General features: G+C 46.1%; 1 protein-coding gene across 2 annotated transcripts in view; it reads left to right on the top strand.

Annotated features, from left to right (window-relative positions):
• Positions 1-21,755, top strand: part of rufy2 (RUN and FYVE domain containing 2) — a 91,362-nt gene that overhangs the window by 47,225 nt on the left and 22,382 nt on the right. For both annotated transcript variants that reach the window (XM_078565831.1, XM_078565830.1), the window contains 4 exons: positions 6,954-7,051; positions 12,711-12,830; positions 17,350-17,479; positions 18,379-18,473. In XM_078565831.1, the coding sequence (XP_078421957.1) occupies positions 6,954-7,051; positions 12,711-12,830; positions 17,350-17,479; positions 18,379-18,473 (443 nt within the window). The remainder of the gene's footprint in view (positions 1-6,953; positions 7,052-12,710; positions 12,831-17,349; positions 17,480-18,378; positions 18,474-21,755) is intronic.

The raw sequence follows: 21,755 nt of genomic DNA, 5'->3' as shown, positions 1-21,755 counted from the left end.
GAGAAGAGGTGGCGGTATTGGTTAAGGAGAGCATTGCAGTGCTGGAGAAAGAGGATGTCCTGGGGGTTCAAGGACAGAATTTAGTTTGGTTAGAGCTAAGGAACAAAAAGGGTGCAATTACATTGCTCGGTGTAGTCTATGGACCGCCAACTAGTGGGAAGGACGTAGAAGGGCAAATTTGAAGGGAAATTGTAGAGAGATGCAAGCATTATACAGTAGTTATAATGGGGGACTTTAATTACCCGAATATAGACTGGGACAGTGCTAGTGTAAAGGACGGAGAGAGGCAAAAGTTCCTAGATTGTGTTCAGGAAAACTTTCTGCAGTATGTGCCCAATCCAACAAGAAAAGACACACTGTTGGGGAGGTGAAAAAGCATATTAGAGAATTGAAGAGGGATTATGAGAGAAGACTGGCAACCAACATAAAGGGGAACCCCAAAGTCTTCTATAGGCGTATAAACAGCAAAGGGTGGTAAAAGGAGTAGGGCCGATTAGGGACCTAAAAAAGAGCTTACATATGGACGCAGGGGCCATGGCTGAGGTATTAAATGAATACTTTGCATCCATCTTTACCAAGGAGGCAGATGCTACGCAGGCCATGGTGACAGATTAGGAAACTCTGTCACTAGTAGGGTTCAAAATTGATAAGGAGGAAGTGTTGAATAGGCTGCCGGTACTTAAAGTTGACAAAGCACCGGGACCGGATGAGATGCATCCAAGGATATTGAAAGAAGTGAGAGTAGAAACTGCAGGGGCACTGGCAATAACTTTCAATCTTCCCTAGACTCGGAGGGAGGTGCCAGAGGACTGGAGAATTGTAAATGTTACGCCCTTGTTCAAAAAAGGTTGTGAGGATAAGCCCAGCAATGACAGACCAGTCAGTTTAATTTCAGTGGGCAAGATTCTAGAAACAATTATTTGGGATAGAATTAGTAATCATATGGAAAAATATGGGTTAATAAGGAAGAGTCAGCATGGATTTCAAAAGGGGAAATCATGTTTAACTAACATGCTGGAGTTTGTTGAAGAGGCAACAGAAAAGGTCGATGAGGGTAATACTGTTGATGTGGTGTACATGGACTTTCAAAAGGCATTTGATACAGTGCCACACAACAGACTTGTGAGAAAAGTTATTGTTCATGGAATAAAAGGGAAATATTTCACCTCTCTATTTTTACTTAGTTCTGTTGAAGGGTCATTCGGACTCGAAACGTTAACTGTGTTCCTCTCTGCAGATGCTGCCAGACCTGCTGAGTTTTTCCAGGTATTTTTGTTTTTGTTAATGATCTAGATCTTGGTGTGCAGGGGACAATTTCAAAGTTTGCAGATGATACAAAGCTTGGGAGTGTTGTAAACTGTGAAGAGGACAGTGTAGAACTTCAAAAGGACATAGACAAGTTGGAGTGGGCAGATAGGTGATAGATGAAGAAGTTCAGTGTGGAGAACTGTGAGGCTATGCATTTTGGTAGGAAGAACATGGACAAACAGTATAAAATAAGGTGTGTAATTTTAAGAAGTGCAGGGGCAGAAAGACTTGGGTGTATATGTGCATAAATTATTGAAGGTGCAAGTACAGGTAGAGAGAGCAGTTAATAAAATGCACAGTATCCTGGGCTTTATTAATAGAGGCATAGAGTACAAGAGCAAGGAGGTTATGCTGAATTTATGTGAGGCACTATTTAGACCTCAGCTGGAGTATTGTGTACAGTTCTGGGTGCCACAGTATAGGAAGGATGTGAACACATTGGAGAGAGCGCAAAAGAGGTTTACAAGAATGGTTCCAGGGATGAGAAACTTCAGTTACGAAGATAGATTGAAGAGGTTGGGAATGTTCTTGGAGAGAAGGCGGCTAAGAGGAGATTTGATAGAGATGTTCAAAATCATGTGGGGCTGGACAGAGTAGTTAGGGAGAAGCTGTTCCCGCTCGTAAAGGGATCAAGAACGAGAGGGCGCAGATTTAAAGTGATTTGCATAAGAAGCAAATGTGACATGAGAAAAAACTTTTTCACACAACGAGTGATTCGGGTCTGGAATGCACTGCCTGGAAGTGTGGTGGAGGCAGGTTCAATCAAGGCATACAAGAGGACATTAGATGAATATTTGAATAGAAACAACATGCAAGAGTATGGGGAAAAGGCAGGCCAATGGCACTAGGTCATAATGCTTATTTGGAGAGCCAGTGCAGACACGATGGGCTGAATAGCCTCCTGTGCTGTTAAAATTCTATGATTCTGTGAAAAGTAGTACTGGAGAAATTAATGGGACTGAAACTTGATAAATTCCCTGGACCTGATGATCTCCATCCCAAACTGTTGAAAAAGGTGACTGTAGAAATAGTGGATATATTGGTGGTCATCTTCCAAAATTCTATAGATTCTGGAATGGTTCCTGCAGATAGGGGGGTTGCAAATGTAACCCTACTATTTAACAAAAGAGGGAGAGAGAAAACTGGGAACTGCAGACCTGTTAGCCTGACATCAGGGAAAATGCCATTTGCTTTATTAAGTGCTCTTTCAACCTATCCTGTCACCTTCAATGATTTATGCACATATGCCCTCAGGTCCCTCTCCTCCTGCAACCCTTTTAGAATTGTACCTTTATTTTAAATTGCCCCTCTACATTCTTCCTACCAAAATTAATCACTTCACACTTTTTAAAATTCTTTCACAGGATGTGGGTGTTGCTGGCTAGCCAGCATTTATTACCCATCCCTAATTGCTGTTGCAAAGATGGTGGTGAGCTGCCTTCTTGAACCGCTGCAATCCATGTGATGTAGTTACACCCACAGTGCTGTTAGGAATGGAGTTCCAGGATTTTGACCTAGCTACAGCGAAGGAGCAGTAATATAGTTCCAAGTCAGGATGGTGTGTGGCTTGGAGGGGAACCTACAGGTGGGGGTGTTCCCATGCATTTGCTGTCCTTGTGCTCCTAGGGAGTAGAGGCCATGGGTTTTGATGGTGCTGTCGAAGGACCCTTGGTGAGTTGCTGCAGTGCATTTGGCAGAGGGTACAGACTGTTGTCACTGTGTGTCAGTGGTGGAGGGGAATGGATGTTGAAGGTGGTGGATGTGGTGCCAATCAAGCAGACTGCTTTGTCCTGGATGGTGTTGAGCTTCTTAAGTATTGTTGGAGCTGTACTCATCCAGGCAAGTGCAGAGTATTCCATCACACTCCTGACTTGTGCCTTGTAGATGGTGGACAGGTTTTGAGGAGTGAGGAAATGAGTTACTCACTGCAGACTTCCCAGCCCCTGACCTGCTCTTGTGGCCACAGTATTTATATGGCTAGTACAGTTCTGGTCAATGGTAACTCCCAGGATGTTGATAGTGGGGGATTCAGTAATGCTCATGCTACTGAGTGTCAAAGGGAGATGGTTGGATTCCTTCTTGTTGGAGATGGTCATTCACTGGCACTTGTGTAGTGTGAATGTTACTTCCTACTTACCAGCTCAAGCCTGAATAAGATGTTCTGCAGGTCTTCTTGTATAAAGGTATGGACAGCTTCTGTATCTGAGGAGTTATGAATGGTGCTGATCATTCCTGCCTCTCGCCTTATAATGGAAAGAAAGTCATTGATGAAGCAGTTGAAGGTGGTTGGGCCTAGTACACTGCCCTAAGGAACTCCTGAAGTGGTGTACTGGGACTGAGATGATTGGTCCCCAACAGCCGCAACCATCTCCCTTTGTGCTAAGTATGCCTCCAACCAGTGGAGAGCTTTCCCCCCAATTCCCATTGACTCCAATTTTGCTCCTTAATGCCACACTTGGTCAAATGCTGCCTTGATGTCAAGGGCAGTCACTCTCACTTCATGTCTTGAGTTCAGCTCTTTTGTCCATGTTTGGATCAAAGCTGTAACGAGTTTGGGTGCTGAGTGGCCCTGACAGACCCAAAATTGAGTGTCAGTGAGCAGGTTATTACTGAGTAAGTGCAGCTTGATAGCACTGTCGATGACCCCTTCCATCACTTTGCTGATGGAAGAGAGTAGACTGCTGGGGTGGCAATTGACTGGGTTGGATTTGTCCTGCTTTTTGTGGACAGGACATACCTGGACAATTTTCCACATTGCCAGGTTGATGCCAGTGTACTGGAACAGCTGGGCTCGGGGCGTAGCTAGTTCTGGAGCACAAGTCTTCGGTACTATTGCCGGAATGTTGTCAGGGCCCATAACCTTTGCAGTGTCCAGTGCCTTCAGCTGTTTCTTGGTATCATGTGGAGTGAATCAAATTGGCTGAAGACTGGCATCTGGAGCCCACAAGGGGAGGCCGAGATGGATCATCCACTTGGCACTTCTGGCTGAAGATTGTTGCAAATGCTCCAGCCTTATCTTGTACACTAATGTACCAGGCTCCTCCATCATTGAGGATGGGGATATTTTTGGAGCTGCTTCCTCCAGTTAGTTGTTTAATTGTCCACCACCATTCATGACTGGATGTGGCAGGACTACAGAGCTTAGATCTGATCCATTGGTTGTGGAAACACTTAGCTCTGTTTATTGCTTGCTGCCTTTGCTCTTTGTTATGCAAGTAGTCTTGTGTTGTAGCTTCATCAGGTTGACACCTCAATTTTGGGTATGCTTGGTATTGCTCCTGTCATGCCCTCCTGCACTCTTCTTTGAACTAGAGTTGATTTCCCGGCTTGATGGTAATGGTGGAGTGGGGGATATGCCATGCCACGAGGTTGTATACAATTCCTCTGCTGCTGATGGCTCACAGCACCTCATGGATGCCCAGTTTTGAGTTGCAAATCTGTTTGAAATCTATCTCATTTAGCACAGTGGTAGTGCCACACAGCACGATGGAGGGTGTTCTCAATGTGAAGCTGGGACATCGTCTCCACAATGACTGTGCGGTGGTCACTCCTACTGATACTGTCATGAACAGATGCATCTGCGACAGGTAGATTGATGAGGACGAGATCGAGTAGGTTTTTCCCCCTTGTTGGTTCCCTCATCACCTGCCGTAGACCCAGTCTAGCAGCCATGTCCTTTAGAGCTCAGCCAGTAGTGGTGCTACTGAGCCACACTCTGAACATTGATGTCCCCCGCCCAGAATGCATTCTGTGCCCTTGTTACCCTCAGTGCTTCCCCCAAGTGGTATTCAACTTGGAGGAGTACTGATTCATCAGCATGGTATTACCACCAGGGATGGTGATGGTGGTGTCTGGAACATTATCTGGAAGCTATGACTCTGAATATGATTATGTCAGGCTGCTGTTTGAACGGTCTGTGAGACAGCTCTCCCAATTTTGGCACAAGCTCCCAGATGTTAGAAAGGAGGACTTTGCAGGGTTGACAGGGCTGGGTTTACCGTTGTCGTTTCCAGTGTCTAGGTCGATGCCGGGTGACCCTTAGCGGTTTTGATACAACTGAGTGGCTTACTAGGCTATTTGAGTGCATATAAGAGTCACACATGTAACAGCAATGTGGGTCTCTTATATGTAGACCAGACCAGGTAAGGATGGCAAATTTCCTTCCCTAAAGAACATTGTGAACCAGATGGGTTTTTGCAACAATTTACAGTGGTTTCATGGTCACTATTGCTGAGACTAGCTTTTAATTCCAGATTTATTAATTAAATTTAAGTTCCACCAGCTACCGTGGTGGGATTGAAACCTGTGTCCCCAGAGCATTAGTCTGGGCCTCTGCACTACTAGATCGGTGATATTACCAGTACACAAGCACACTGCAACCCCCGTCCCCGACCCCCACCACCATGTCATGCATTAATTTCACCTGATACTCGCCTTCCAATTCCACTAACCTGTCTATATTCTTTTGAAGTTTTAACACTATCCTGCCACACAGTTCATAATGCTTCCATGTTTCATATCATCCACAAATTTTGAAACAGCCCTGTACACCATGGTCTAGGTCATTAATATACATCAGCAAGAGCAGGGGTCCTGACACTGACCCCTGGGGAACTCTCCTACAAACTTTCCTTCAGTCAGAGAAACAACCATTCACCACTAATCTCTGTTTCCTGTCGCGCAACCAATTTCCTATTCATGTTGCTATTGTCCCTTTTATTAAGCTACTTCATTGGCTGTAAAGTGCTTTTGGATGCCCAGTGGTCATGAAAACTACTATATAAATGTATGTCTTTCTTTATTTGCCCTCTTTATACTCCGTATAGAGAACTTATTTTGGCCACGCACCTTAACTTGTCCTTCTGTTCTAATGTTTTACTCTTTTTTTGTCTCCTATTTCTCTCTTCTGCTTTAATTACTTCACATCTTTTAATTTCCCTTTACCTCTCTGCCTGTTTCTCTACTTTCTTCCTTTTATCTGTTTTTGAACTATTATTCTTACTACCTTTTCCACTTGTGCATTCCACTGTTTTCCACCCCCTCCGGCGCGCGTGCCCCCGTCCCCACCCCAACATCACTTACAAGATTGCCTGGCTATGGAGATTCAGCCCCCCGTGCCTGCTCTGCCATTCAATGAGATCATTGCTGGTCTTCAACTTCAACACTTTTCCTGCATTTTCCCTGTATCCCTTGATGTTTTTAATATGTAGAAATCTATTGATCTCAATCATGAACATACTCAATGACTGAGCCTCCACACCCTCTCGGGTGGAGAATTCCAAAGATTCACCACCCTCTGAGTGAAGAAATTCCTCATCTCAGTCCTAAATGCCCTGCCCCTTATTCTGAGATGTTTCCCCTGGATCTAGGACCCCCGCCCCCCCCCAAGCCAGGAGAGACTTCCTTCTTGCATCTACCCTGTAGATCCCTTTAAGAATTTTGTATGTTTGAATGAGATCACCTCTCATTTTCTAAACTCCAGAAAATAAAGGCCCAGTCTATTTAATCCTTCCTCATAGGACAATACCCCAATCCAAGGAATTGTTTCTACTTTTCTGACTACTTTAGTCCTAAGAGCTCGGTGACTGATGAATTCCATTACCACCATATTCTGTACAACATTGCATTGTTTCTTTGGAATCTAGGGTTCTGAAGATGGTTTGAAACAGAAAAGTGAGATGATGAGTCGACTGGAGGAGAAAACCAACCAAGTTACAGCTGCAATGAAACGGATGGAGCAAAGGTAAAACATCCCAGTAAATTTCCTCCCCTGCTGCTCGAGCCTTGCTGGGAAACAGTTTGACAGACACCTGGCTCCTGTCCTTCGCCCATATAGTTATTCTCCATGCATCACCTTTGACAGCGTGAGCCTGGTACCACTCTTGCCCTTGCTTGGCATGCTAGATTTAAAGGTCTCAAACTATCAGGAGCAGGATCCTTGGGCTGATTTATTTTTCCCCATCTCTGGAGTGCTGAGATTATTTGTCATTTGTCTACCTGATAACCTAGCTTAACGCTGCTGCAAACAAAGCTGGGTAGCAACTGTAGAGAGAAACTGAGTCCTGAAGAAGTCATATTCAACTCAAAACATTAACTCTGTTCAGCTCTCCACAGATGCTGCCAGACCTGTCGAGTTTTTCCAGCATTGTTTTTAATCTCTGATTCTGACTACTTAATGTAGTTTCAGTATCTTCCGCTTCCAGAATTGGGTATCAAGTGTGAGTGGGATCAAATTTACAGACACTCATGATGGAATAGTTTGGTCACACACACCATCTGCACTCTCACACTGAGTACCAGAAGACAGCTATTGGGGTACAAGGAATCCGGCCAACTGATTATCCCTCTGGTTGCAGGCTGAAGACTTTGATACAGATCAACAGTAGACAGTAGAAATGAAACATTTAGCAGTGTTAGGTGGGGTCCCAATGGGGAGTTTCTCTGGTCTGTATATTGGGAACTTGTAGGAGGTTCCTGACTACAGAACAGAGCTCACAGTTACCACCTCATCTACATGTGTTGTATAACCTCCTCCCCTCCCATCTATTCCTATCATACTCATTGTATTGAGGTACATTGCTGCTACAGTGTTTAGAAATGTCACTGCTATTAACATCTCTTTCTTTCTTCCCCTTTTATTTTTATTTTCCACTTTTCTTTTTCTGCCTATTTGCTTCTCCCTATTTGTCCCATTTCGTGACCTCATTAAGTGACAAAGATTTATTGGATCAAACACGAACTGTTGCAATCTCTTGTTTGAAGTGTGTTGGTAGAGAGAATAATATTTAGAATTTCTTTATAACTTAATCCCTGTCCATTTGACCTGAGATGCAAAACTGAGGATGTAATCTTAGAGCGTGTTTGGTGGAGATTATGTCCAGATTAGAGTCCAGATGATGAAGGGACAGAATATTCTTCCAAATATTCATTGAATTCATCTGCCTCATTTGTCTGCTGATCCTTCTATCTGCCTCTCCTGTCCATGCTCCTGTGAGACACTTGCCCTCCTCCCCGGCCCGTGAAACGTTCCGGCCTGCGCCCCCCCTCCCCGGCCCATGCAGCGCAACCTACCCCCATCCTGTGCAGCCCTCCCTCCCACTCTCTCTCTCCCCCCTTCTTCCTCCTTCTCTCCCCCCTTCCTCCTTCTCTCACCCCTGCCCCCCCTCTCTCTCCCACACCCCCTCTCTCCCACACCCCACCATCTGGCCTTATTCTGTAAACCTCCTCAATCTTTTATTTTTTAATGACATCACGCCTCATTTTTCTAAACTTCAGGGAGCATTAGCCCATGTTACTCAATCTCTGTACGACCCTTTTATCCCAGGAATCAATCTAGTGAACCTTTGTTACACCCCCTCTAGGGCAAGTACATCTTTCCTTATGTTCAGAGACCAAAACTGTACACAGTACTCCAGGTGTGTTCTTCCAAAAGACCTTTACAATTGCAGAAAGGCTTCCTTACTCTTGGACTCCAACCTACTTTCAATAAAGGCCAACATGTTATTTGCCTTTCTAATCTTTTGCCATACCTGTTTGTTAACTTTCTGTTTCATGTAAAAGGACTGGCAAATTCCTCTGAACACCAGTGGCTTTTCACCATTTAAAAGTATTGTTTTTCAATTATTCCTACTAAAATAACCTCTCATTACCCCCATATCCCTTTTCAGGCTCTCACATGCTTTCCCACCTGGCTTTGTATCATTAGCAAACTTAGATGGATTACTCTTGGGCTTTTCATCTAAGTCATTGATGTAGATTGTAAATAACTTGTAGCACCCCGGTAGATACATCCAGCAAAACCCAAAAATGAGCCGTTTATTCCTACTCTTTGTTCTGCCCTTAATTCAAAATAACACCAACTTGTTTTTGTTTAACTGCCTTTAAAATAATAAATGTCTAAGGCCGTGCACAGGAGCGTTATAAAGCAATATTGGATACCGAGCCACAAAAGGAGATATTGGGGCAGATTGCCAAAAGCTTGGTCAATGAGGAGCGTCTTAAAGGGTGGAGAGGTGGAGAGGCGGAAAGGTGTAGGGAAGGAATTCCAAAACATAGGGCCCAGGAAACTGAAAGCACGGCCACAAATAATAAAGCAATTAAGATCAGGGAACCGCAAGTGGCCAGAATTAGAGGAGTGCAGAGATCTCGTAGGGTTAGGAGCGTGAGGCTGGAGGATATTACAGAGATAGGGAGGGGTGAGGCCACAGAGGGATTTGAAAACAAGGATGAGAATTTTAAAACCAAGGAGTTGCTTGACCGGGTGCTAATGTAGGTCAGCAAGTACAGGGGAGATAGTGGAATGGGGTTTGGTCAGCAGAGTTTTGGATAACCTCAGGCTTATGGAGGCTAGAATGTGGGTGACTGAGAGAGAGTGCATTGGATTAATCAAGTCTAACGGTAACAAAGGCGCGGATGGGAATTAGAATCCCCATTGGCAGCCAATGAACTCGGACTGGCAAAGTCAGGTGATGTTACAGGTGGAAATAGGTGGTCTTATTGATGGCACAGATATATGGTCGGAAGCTCACCTCTGTTCAAATATAACATTACAGTTGTGAACAGCTTAGTTTAGCCTCAGACAGTTACTTTGGAGAGGATGGAGTCAGTTGCTAGGGAACAGAATTTGGAGCGGAGACTGAAGATGATGCCTCCAGTCTTCCCAATATTTAATTGGAGGAAATTTCTGCTCATCCAACACTGAATGTCGGATAAGCAATCTGGAAGTTTAGCAACAGTGGAGGAGTCAAGAGAGGTGGTGGTGAGGTAAATCTGGATGTTGTCAGCATGCATGTGAAAACTAACGCTGTGCTTTTGGATGATGATGCCAGGGGGCAGCATGTGGATGAGAAATGGGAGGAGATCAAGGATAAATTTATGGGGAAACCAGAGGTAAAGGTGTGAGAGGAGGAGGAGAAACCATTGCAAGTGAAACTCTATTCATGCTAACATATTGCTGCCAGCCAATAAGCCTTGTGTAACAACCTTGGCAACTTATTGAATACCTTTTGAAAATCCAAACATACATCTATTGGCTTCCCTTCTATCTAACCTGCTACCCTCCTCAACACTTTTAATAGATCTGTGAAATTCTATTTCCCTTTCACAGAACTATGTCGACTCTGCCTAATGTTATGATTTCTAAGTGCTTTGTTACCACTTCCTTACTAATGGATTCCAGCATTTTCCTGATCTGTAGATCCATTTTCTTCCTGCCTGCTTTCCTGATTAGCAGTGTTGCATTTGTTACCTTCCACACCCCTGGAACTGTTGCATAATTTTGCAAGATGACAACCAGTACGACCTGTTTTAGAACTCCAGGCTATCAGGTCTAGGTGATTTGTTGACTTTTAGTCCCATTAATTTTTGCAGTATTTTTTTCTTTACTAATATTAATTACATTATGTTCCTTGTTCACATTAGACCCTTGCTCCCCATGATTTCTGATTTTTTTTTTCTTATTCTGTGAAGTCAGATACAAAATATTTAAGGTCTTTGCAGTTTCCTTATTCCCCATTATAATTTTTCCTGTTTCAGCCTCTAAGTTACTTTGACTACTTTGTTCTTTGTTAATACTTGAAGATGCTCTTACAATTTGTTTTTAAATTTCTTAATAATTTATTCTCATTCTGTATTATCCTACTGGATCATTTTATTTTTTTGGCCATCCTTTGCTGATTCTAAAACTCCCAATCCTCAGGCTTACTCTTTTATGGCAATATTATACTCTTCCTTTAATCTAGTACTATCCTTAGCTTCTTTAGATAGCCATAAATGAATCATTTTCCTTGTGCAGTTTTTATTTCTCCGTGGAATGTACATTCATTGTATATTCACTGCATATTTCTCTCTCCGATATCTACTGTTCATGGTGTCTCTTTTTCTCTTTCTCTTCCCTTCTCAATCTCTCTCTTTCCCCCCTCCCCCCTTCCATTCCTCAGATATTTGTACTATTCCTGGTCAGTACCCTCTCGCTCCCCTGTCCCACCCTTGTGCTTCCTCCATCCTGTCCCCTCTCACTCCCCCCTGCACCCTCGCTCCACCCTCCCGCTCCCCCTCCTCACCTTCGTGCACACGCTCCCACTCCCCCCTCTGCCCTCTTGCTCCACCCCTCTCACTCCACTCATCCTCTCCCAGCAATCCATACTGTTGCTTGTATTTTTTTGGGGGTAGGACTCCTGCTTCAACTCCCAGCCTGGGTTCTGTGAGGAGCTGCCCCATATAGTTGTAATGCATGGTGATGTACAACTGGGATTTGCGCCTGTGAACCACACCCCATAAAGGAGTCCACTGAGGTCGGCTGGGATTTAATAACGTGCATGTGTCAGGATCCCAAGGTGTGGTCTGGAAAGATGGTGGTGCTGGTGGTAAAATGCACTTGCCTCAGAATTTCTGTAGCTGTCCAGCACTTTAACTTAAAACACAGTACTGAGAAAGTTTAGACATGTTTGAGTGTTCACGGCTGTGGGCATTTCTATAATATTGAAATTCCTTGCAATGTCAGAATCTGTGATAAGGAGCTTGATATTTCCTTTCCTGAGTGTATGTGTAGGATGGAGCTAGCTGTATGTTGTCATTTCCTGGTTAGTTTTAACACCGCTTGTGATTTCAGTGCTATTATCTGACTATCCAACCTTTGTTGGATCAGCAGTAACGCCGCTCTGTTGGATCAGCAGTAACGCCGCTCTGTTGGATCAGCAGTAACGCCGCTCTGTTGGATCAGCAGTAACGCCGCTCTGTTGGATCAGCAGTAACGCCGCTCTGTTGGATCAGCAGTAACGCCGCTCTGTTGGATCAGCAGTAACGCCGCTCTGTTGGATCAGCAGTAACGCCGCTCTGTTGGATCAGCAGTAACGCCGCTCTGTTGGATCAGCAGTAACGCCGCTCTGTTGGATCAGCAGTAACGCCGCTCTGTTGGATCAGCAGTAACGCCGCTCTGTTGGATCAGCAGTAACGCCGCTCTGTTGGATCAGCAGTAACGCCGCTCTGTTGGATCAGCAGTAACGCCGCTCTGTTGGATCAGCAGTAACGCCGCTCTGTTGGATCAGCAGTAACGCCGCTCTGTTGGATCAGCAGTAACGCCGCTCTGTTGGATCAGCAGTAACGCCGCTCTGTTGGATCAGCAGTAACGCCGCTCTGTTGGATCAGCAGTAACGCCGCTCTGTTGGATCTGCTGGAAAACACTTTATGGTTGTTATTTCATCAAGGAGTCATTAAAATTGTAAATCAGAAAACCTGGTGTCTGCATCTTGGTTGAGTTTGTTGAGCTGGGCTCATTCCCTGCTGTTTAATTTGCTGATGTTTGCGTCATGTTGTTTGCTTCTTTTGTCTTTTTGTTCTATTTTCCACCCTTCACCCCTGATGTGAGCATCAGTTTTACCCAGAATTGATTTAACTTGCACCAGATTGCAACAAGCAGAGAAGGATCAGGATACAGCGGAGAAGGGGAGTGACAAGTTCAAGCGTGAACTGGAAAACAAAATGGAAACTCTGCAGAGAGAAATGGAACAGAAGGAGCGGCAGCTGTAAGCACTGGGCGGGGGTGGGGGGGGGAAACTGGTAGCATTGAACAGAATGGAATGACTTTCAGCTGAACTTTAACTGCTGAATTGCTGACAGCTTCTAATAAACATTATTAATATTGGTAATTGAGGAACTCCAACATGAAAAGCTGTAATACTAACTCCAGATGGTGCAATGTCTACATAAAATACCAACACTTAGCTGCAGTCCCTCTACTGTTGCTATCCCTCATTCATTTTCTCTCTCCCACTCCCCTTATCCACACACCCCTCTCTCTGCTCCGTGTTCCTCTTCCCCTCTCTCTGCCCGCCCATCCTCTCCCCCTCTCTCTGCCCGCCCATCCTCTCCCCCTCTCTCTGTCCGCCCATCCTCTCCCCCTCTCTCTGTCCGCCCATCCTCTCCCCCTCTCTCTGTCCGCCCATCCTCTCGCCCCTCTCTCTGTCCGCCCATCCTCTCCCCCTCTCTCTGTCCGCCCATCCTCTCCCCCTCTCTCTGGCTGCCCGTCCCCTCGCCCCTCTCTCTGGCTGCCCGTCCCCTCGCCCCTCTCTCTGGCTGCCCGTCCCCTCGCCCCTCTCTCTGGCTGCCCGTCCCCTCGCCCCTCTCTCTGGCTGCCCGTCCCCTCGCCCCTCTCTCTGGCTGCCCGTCCCCTCGCCCCTCTCTCTGGCTGCCCGTCCCCTCGCCCCTCTCTCTGGCTGCCCGTCCCCTCGCCCCTCTCTCTGGCTGCCCGTCCCCTCGCCCCTCTCTCTGGCTGCCCGTCCCCTCGCCCCTCTCTCTGGCTGCCCGTCCCCTCGCCCCTCTCTCTGGCTGCCCGTCCCCTCGCCCCTCTCTCTGGCTGCCCGTCCCCTCGCCCCTCTCTCTGGCTGCCCGTCCCCTCGCCCCTCTCTCTGGCTGCCCGTCCCCTCGCCCCTCTCTCTGGCTGCCCGTCCCCTCGCCCCTCTCTCTGGCTGCCCGTCCCCTCGCCCCTCTCTCTGGCTGCCCGTCCCCTCGCCCCTCTCTCTGGCTGCCCGTCCCCTCGCCCCTCTCTCTGGCTGCCCGTCCCCTCGCCCCTCTCTCTGGCTGCCCGTCCCCTCGCCCCTCTCTCTGGCTGCCCGTCCCCTCGCCCCTCTCTCTGGCTGCCCGTCCCCTCGCCCCTCTCTCTGGCTGCCCGTCCCCTCGCCCCTCTCTCTGGCTGCCCGTCCCCTCGCCCCTCTCTCTGGCCGCCCGTCCTCCATCCTCTTACGCCCCTCTTCCTCTCGCCCCTCTTCCTCTCGCCCCTCTTCCTCTCGCCCCTCTTCCTCTCGCCCCTCTTCCTCTCGCCCCTCTTCCTCTCGCCCCTCTTCCTCTCGCCCCTCTTCCTCTCGCCCCTCTTCCTCTCGCCCCTCTTCCTCTCGCCCCTCTTCCTCTCGCCCCTCTTCCTCTCGCCCCTCTTCCTCTCGCCCCTCTTCCTCTCCCACCCATTTTCTGTGTCCATCCCTTCACTGCCCCTCTTTCTGTTTGCCATTCCCACCTCCCCCTCGCTTCTCATCTCCCCCCGCCCCCACCTCAACCCCCACTGCCCCCTGCTGTCACTGGCGCTAGTACTGGGGAATGAGGGGGCTATTGGACTGGCTCGGGCTCCACTTAAACCATGCCGGGATCAGTCTCCTGGCAAGTTGAATAATTAGGGCAGAAAATATGCCTTTAAACTAGAAGAGTGGGAGGGTTCAGACCTGGGTAAATTTTATCAATTTTAAGATCAAAGTCAAGGTCATAGTGTGGTCTAATTAACGTCACTATATCTGAGTGCACGAAGCATTCATAAGAAGATAAACAAATTAATGGCACATATAGAGAGAAGTGGTTTGATCTATTAACCATTACAGAGGTGTGGTTGCATGGTCACCAAGGTTGGCAGTTAAATGATTCCAAGGTCTTTAACTATTCAAAAAGCCAGACAAAATAGAAAGTGGGGGGCGGTGCAGTCCTGATAATTAAAGGATGACATAAGGACTGAAGTGAGGAAGGATTTGACTCAGAATAACAGAAAATGGAATCTGTATGGGTAGAGATAAGAAATAACAAGATGCAAGAACACTGGTGGGAGTCATTTATAGGCCCCTTGTTACAGCGTTGGGCAGAGTATTAATCAAAAAATAAGAGCTGCTTGTAGCAAGGGTTATACAATAATTGTCTGGGAACTTTATATAGGCTGAACAAATCAAATTGGCAAAAGTAGTTTGGAGGATTAGACATGGAATGCATGCAGAACAGTTTCTTGGAATAACACCTATGGAACCAACCAGAGAAGAGACTGATCTTGTCGATCTTGTCTTGTATGATGAAACAGGGTTAATTAGCAATCTCATAGTAAGGGATCATAAAATTTCACATTGAATTTGAGACTTAAGTAGAGTCTTAAATAAAGCCAATTACATAAGTATGAGGTGATGAGTTGGCTAAAGTAGATTATGAAATTAGATTAAATGATATGTTGCTAGATAAATGGTGAACGTTTCAAGAAATATTTTATTGTCAAGGAATATGCATTCCATTGAGAAATAAAGACTGCACAGTGAAAGAGGTCCATCTTTGGATAACACCAGAGGCTAAGATTGGTATTATGTTAAAATAAAAGACTTTAATATTGTCAAGAAGAATAAAAATCCTGAGGATTAGGAGAGTATTAGAAAGCAGCCCAAAAATTGATAAAGGGAGAGAAAATTGAATATAAAAAGTAAATTAGCAAAAAAAATATAAAATCCATCTGTAAGAGCTGCTATAGGTATGTAAAAAGGAAGAGAGTAGTGAAGTTAGATGTGGATTGAAGGCTTTAGAAGAAAGGTGTGTGGGGATTAAGGAAATGGTAAAGATGTTAAACAAATAGTTTGTGTCTGTCTTCACAGTAGAAGGCACAAAGAACATTCCCAAAACAGTGGGAAATCAAAGGTCTAAAAGAGGAACACAGGGACAGCAGTAGGCATTTTCCCCTTCAAGCATGCTCCACCATTCAGAGCAATCATGGGAGATCTACGACCTAACACCATACACCTGTTTTTACCCCATGTCCCTTAAGTTGACAAAAATCTGATCAATTTCAGTTTTAAAATTAACAATTGATCTAGCATCAATTGCCAATTGTGAAAGAGGGTTCCAAACTTCTGCTTTTTGCTTGGAAAAAAATGTTTCCTAATTTCACTCCTGAAAGGTCTGGCTCTAATTTTTAATCTATGATTCCCCCAGTCCTGTACTCTGCAACTAGCAGAAATAATTTCAATCTACTTAAAGTAATTTATATTAGTGAAGAAAATGCACTGGAGAATTTAATGTGACTAAAAGCCTACATATCACCCTGGATTTGATAGCCTACATCCTAGGGTTCTCAAAGAGCTGGCTGCAGACAGTGTTCCCTCTAAGCAGCGCAGGTGTGCACCTTGGTGCAGCAATTGGGAATCTGATGCGCAGGAAACAGACAGGTGATGTGGCTGCTGCTTGGTTGCAGTACCTGCTGTGACATACTAGTGTAAAAGATTATAATCAGGACAACTGCCTTCGTCTGTGAAAATTGTGTTAATTTGATGTCTATGGCAGATTTTCTCTTAGTTTCAGTGCCTAATGGACACTCCCATCGGTGGGTATCCTGTTCCCTATGATCTTACAACCCACTATCTTGTCATTCAATAATAGGATCCGGGGATTATAACAAATAGGCCCTTGCCATCTGTGCTGGGTCTGACTTTCTCTCGCATGTTATTACATGCCTTTTATTTTTTGATAAGATGGAATGGAAGGCAGTCTGAAGCCACCTGTAAGTCAACAAACTGGCTTATCTAACATGTAATATTTGAATAAACAGTACAAAGTGAAGAACACCTATATTTTATTGTACAGTGAAAAATAAACTAAAAAAATAACTAACTTTATCCCTATTAATGGGCTAAACTCAAAGTTAGTAGTTACTGAACTGGTACTGTCCTTTTCTTTTACCTGCCATATATGTTCACACTTGAGCCTGGAGCATGTCAGGCCTGTCGTCTGGTGACTAGAGAGTAAGATCTCAATCTGCACTAGTCTCCCTGGAGTGTAGTCCAAAGCAAACCTCTGATACCTCCTCTAAATCTGGTCCAGGGGCCTGGCTAACACCAAGACTTAATCCCTCTCTCTTTAGTTATGGAGAGTACCATGCCATTATCTGTTCAGCCAAGTCACTCCTGCCACATATATTGAATGTAAACTCATTCAAACCTCATGGTGTCAAATGCCATTGAAGGTGCAAACCAATTTTTAATTGCCTCAAATCTGCAGTGCCCAATTTGTCTAGTATTCCATCAAATTGTCCCAATCACTTATTTGAGACTGCTTGACTATTCCTGGCATTAACCTTCCAAATGGTGAACCTGAACATTTTTCAGTAACATTCTAAACTAAAACTCTTCTTGGGCTAAACGAGGTTAAGTTTCAGATATCTAATTTCCTTTCCTGGGAGCATTCCCTTGTGCACTCGTGCCATGTGTTGTGTGCACTCGCGCCATGTGTTTAGTGGCTGAGCTGGTTGTGAATTAACAGGGTCCAACTGGAAACAGATCTGAAAATCGAGAAGGAGTGGAGACTGGCTCTGCAGAGTGATCTTCAGAGGGAGAGAGAAACCATCTCAGAACTGAGAGCACAAACACTGCAACTCAGCACCCTGAAGAAGGTACAGAAAACATGAGACTTGTCATTTCTGGTCATCTAAGACAGTAAAGTGTTTGACGATTCTCTTGCCATCCATATAGTTTCACTCACTGTATGAAAATGAGAAATGGTCCTATTCAGTGAAAACACTACCTACCCTTGAATGTTGACAGTCAAGGTGATTCTCTCTAAATCTCATTATCTGCTTGGGTTTCACACATCAGTTTGGTTAGCCAGGGTCTGTGTATTGTCTGTGCTCTCATTCTGTTTTTTGCTCTCTGTCCTACGAGTTCCCTCTCACGTTATTTCTCTCCATCAGTCTCATTTACTCTTGAGCTCTCTCATGCCGCACTCTGATTTTCCCTCATTTGCCTACATCCTGAGTTGACATATTCCTGTTGCCTCTCTTGTATTCTGTCTCTTGCACTTGCTCTCACTTTACCTCTTCATACTCAAAGTCTTGCCTGTAAGTTTGCATACTTCCTGTTTCACGTCTGCTTTGGGCCATGTGAGTGAGTGAAAGGGAATGTTGTAATTCATTCCAGATATTGGGATGAGTGATTTATAGATTATAAACCGGACTGCGTCTGAAATCCAGGTGCAATTACTGCTCGTAACACAATTTCCAATCACTTCGATGGGTAAATGCAGGGTGGGTGCGGGCAGGGGAGTGGGTCAGTCAGACGGGGTTTGGGGGTTATTGTGGGTGACAGTCAGTTAGATCAGGGTGGGGGTGGTGTTAACATGATTGGGTTCTGCCATCATATGGTTGGGGGTGTCCACAGGTACTAGGTTCCACCATTGGGTGAATTTTAAGGGGTCCATTGCAACTGGACCAGTGGGGAAGACCTTTACAAAGATGGATTAATAAACTGACAGTCAGAGCCAGTTGATACATCTGAGCTTGATTCTGTTCCACAGGAATTCCTTCGATTACAAGAAGAGAATGGACAACTGCAGACAATCTGTGATGAGCAGGAACAAGCTCTACAGGAGCTGGGCTACAAACTCAGCGAGTAAACCATCCTATTCATCTTGTTGATCACATTGTTGGGGCATTTGCATATTTTATTATCTGTCCATATGAAGGTGTTGCCCGCCTATGGGGTACAGTGAGTGTGTTTGTGTGAGAGGTAGGGATGGTACAGTACCGTGGGGGGGTGTGTGTTGAGAGGGGCTGGCTGTTGAGAGGGGCTGGCTGTTGAGAGGGGCTGGCTGTTGAGAGGGGCTGGCTGTTGAGAGGGGCTGGCTGTTGAGAGGGGCTGGCTGTTGAGAGGGGCTGGCTGTTGAGAGGGGCTGGCTGTTGAGAGGGGCTGGCTGTTGAGAGGGGCTGGCTGTTGAGAGGGGCTGGCTGTTGAGAGGGGCTGGCTGTTGAGAGGGGCTGGCTGTTGAGAGGGGCTGGCTGTTGAGAGGGGCTGGCTGTTGAGAGGGGCTGGCTGTTGAGAGGGGCTGGCTGTTGAGAGGGGCTGGCTGTTGAGAGGGGCTGGCTGTTGAGAGGGGCTGGCTGTTGAGAGGGGCTGGCTGTTGAGAGGGGCTGGCTGTTGAGAGGGGCTGGCTGTTGAGAGGGGCTGGCTGTTGAGAGGGGCTGGCTGTTGAGAGGGGCTGGCTGTTGAGAGGGGCTGGCTGTTGAGAGGGGCTGGCTGTTGAGAGGGGCTGGCTGTTGAGAGGGGCTGGCTGTTGAGAGGGGCTGGCTGTTGAGAGGGGCTGGCTGTTGAGAGGGGCTGGCTGTTGAGAGGGGCTGGCTGTTGAGAGGGGCTGGCTGTTGAGAGGGGCTGGCTGTTGAGAGGGGCTGGCTGTTGAGAGGGGCTGGCTGTTGAGAGGGGCTGGCTGTTGAGAGGGGCTGGCTGTTGAGAGGGGCTGGGGTGTGAGCGGGTTGGGCGTGTGTTTGTGGGTGAGAGGGGCGGGCCCAAGAGAGGCGGGCGGGCATGTATGCGCAAGAGGAGGGTGGGCGCACGCATGCGAGGGGAGCGGGAGAGAGTTGGGTGTGTGTGTGTGAGACATGGCTGTGTGTGAGAGAGACGGAGGTTGGGTGGGGGAGGGTATGTGAGAGAGGTGGGGGGGTTTGAGGTTGGGCTGGTACAGTACTGTGTGCATGTGTGCGGGGCATCTCATCGTAGTGGGAAGGGGTGGATCCAGTTGTTATGGTCCACATAGGAACCAACGACATAGGTAGAGTCTGGAATGACGTTCTGCTAAGAGAGTTTGAGAAGTTCGGGCCCGAATTAAAATGCAGAATATGAAAAGTAATCATCTCTGGAATGTTACCTGAGCCACGCGCCAATTGGCATAGGGCCAAACAGTTTAGAGAACTAAACACATGGTTCAAAGAGTGGTCTGGGGGGAAGGGGTTTTGATTCATGGGGCACTGGCATCAATACTTGGGGAAGAGTGAGCTTTTCTGAGAGGTGGGCTACACTTAAACTGGGCTGTGATCAGTGGCCTGGTCAATAGTATAACTAGGGCTGTGGACAGGTTTTTAAACTAATGCAGGGGCTGGGGGGAGGTGGTAGTGTTGGCGGGGGAGAGCAGTGACGGGAGATTTAAAAATCCAAAGGATAAGGTCAAGGCCATGAAACATTGTACTGATGTGGATAAGGACAAGCAGAATGGGACAGCAAGGGACAGAGAGTTTAATTGTGCATCCTTGAGTTAGGTCCTTGCAGGAAGTAGGAATAGAAAAAATGAAATTAAAGGTTCTTTATCTGAATGCACAAAGTATCTGCAATAAGATAGATGAACTAGTGGTACAAATAGAGGTAAATGGTTTAGATTTAATCACCATAACAGAGACATGATCAAGGTTGGGAAATAAATACAGTAGTCCTCACTTAGTTGTGGTTGCATCCCTGAAAATCGCAATCTTAAGTGAAATGACTTTAAATGAATCATAGAAGGAGCCCAGGACTTTCATGTGAGTTCATCATTAGCAGAGGCAGCAGCAGAGCAAGCAGCCAGGAGAAAAAGAACAGATCCTGGGGCCTAAGGCAAGAACAGTGGGCAGGAGACAGGGCTGGAATGTGGGAGGCAAGGAGCAGGGGCAGCAGTGGAGGGAAAAGGCACTGAGGGCAAGAGCAGAAGTGCTGGTGGAAAGGTTTCATGAGCAGGTAGGTCACAGAGGAGGAAGTCTGTGGCAAATGACGTTAAAATGAAACTGACACCTTTTAATCGATAGATTGACACTACCTTATTAATGAAATAGCGAGGCAACGTTAAGCGAGGACTTGCTGTATTCCAGGGTACACAATGGCCTATAACTTCCACGCTCCCCAGTGTCAGATTTGGGGGGCACCCCAAAGATGCACTGGGGATTCCCTCTGGGAAGTTCCCAGGTAAGTGTTTGCATGTCAGTTGCCCAGAAGTGTACACTTCCTCTGGACAATTGTGCTGTGAACCATCTGAAAATGCAGTTTAAATCACTAACTTTGGATGGTTCTGCCGGAGTTATACCAATAGTTATCTCGGAAAGGTTTGAAGAATTAAAATCTCTTCTAACTTCTGATTAACTATTGTAAAGACCCAGACCGACCCCACAGGACTCCCCAACATCCCCTGATCCCTGACAACCTCCCACCGGATTCCGACCGACCCCCTAGACAACCCCACCCCCAAATCCTATCCATTTGCCTAACATCAGTTATACCGTTGGACAGAGCATTAAACAGTAAATTATTGGAGCTTGTAACAAAAGCAATTTAATAATAGTGGTGGACTTTAATCTTCAAATTGGCAAGATTGGTATAGAAGATGAGTTTTGTAGAGTGTTTTGTGACAGTTTTCTGGAGCAATACGTTGTAGAACCAACTATTGAGTTTGACAGTATATTGAGTATAGACACTAGACAGTAAAGCTATCTTCGATCTAGTATTGTGCAGTGAGGCAGGGTGAGACAGTGTAAAATAAAGGGAGAAACTTTAAAGGAGGTGCAGGACCTCGGTGTATATGTACATAGGTCATTGAAGATGGCAGGGCATGTTGAGAGAGCAGTTAATAAAGCATATAGTATCTTAGGCTTTATTAATAAGAGCATTGAGTATAAGAGTAAGGAGGTCATGTTGAACTTGCATAAGACACTAGTTAGGCCACATCTGGAGTAGTGTGTCCAGTTCTGGGCACCATACTTGAGGAAGGATATGAAGGCATTGGAGAGAGTGCAGAGGAGATTCACAAGAACAATTCCAGGGATAAAGAACTGAAGCCATGAGGATAAATTGGAGAGGTTGGGACTGTTTTCCTTGGAGAAAAGAAGGCTGAGAGGAGACTTGATAGAGGTATTCAAGATCCTGAGGGGTATGGGCAGG

The sequence above is a fragment of the Cetorhinus maximus genome, chromosome 20, assembly GCF_964194155.1.
Source record: "Cetorhinus maximus chromosome 20, sCetMax3.hap1.1, whole genome shotgun sequence".
NCBI classification, from domain to species: domain Eukaryota; kingdom Metazoa; phylum Chordata; class Chondrichthyes; order Lamniformes; family Cetorhinidae; genus Cetorhinus; species Cetorhinus maximus.
The sequence above is the reverse complement of the archived record's forward strand: the minus strand, read 5'-3'. Positions and strand labels throughout refer to the sequence as shown.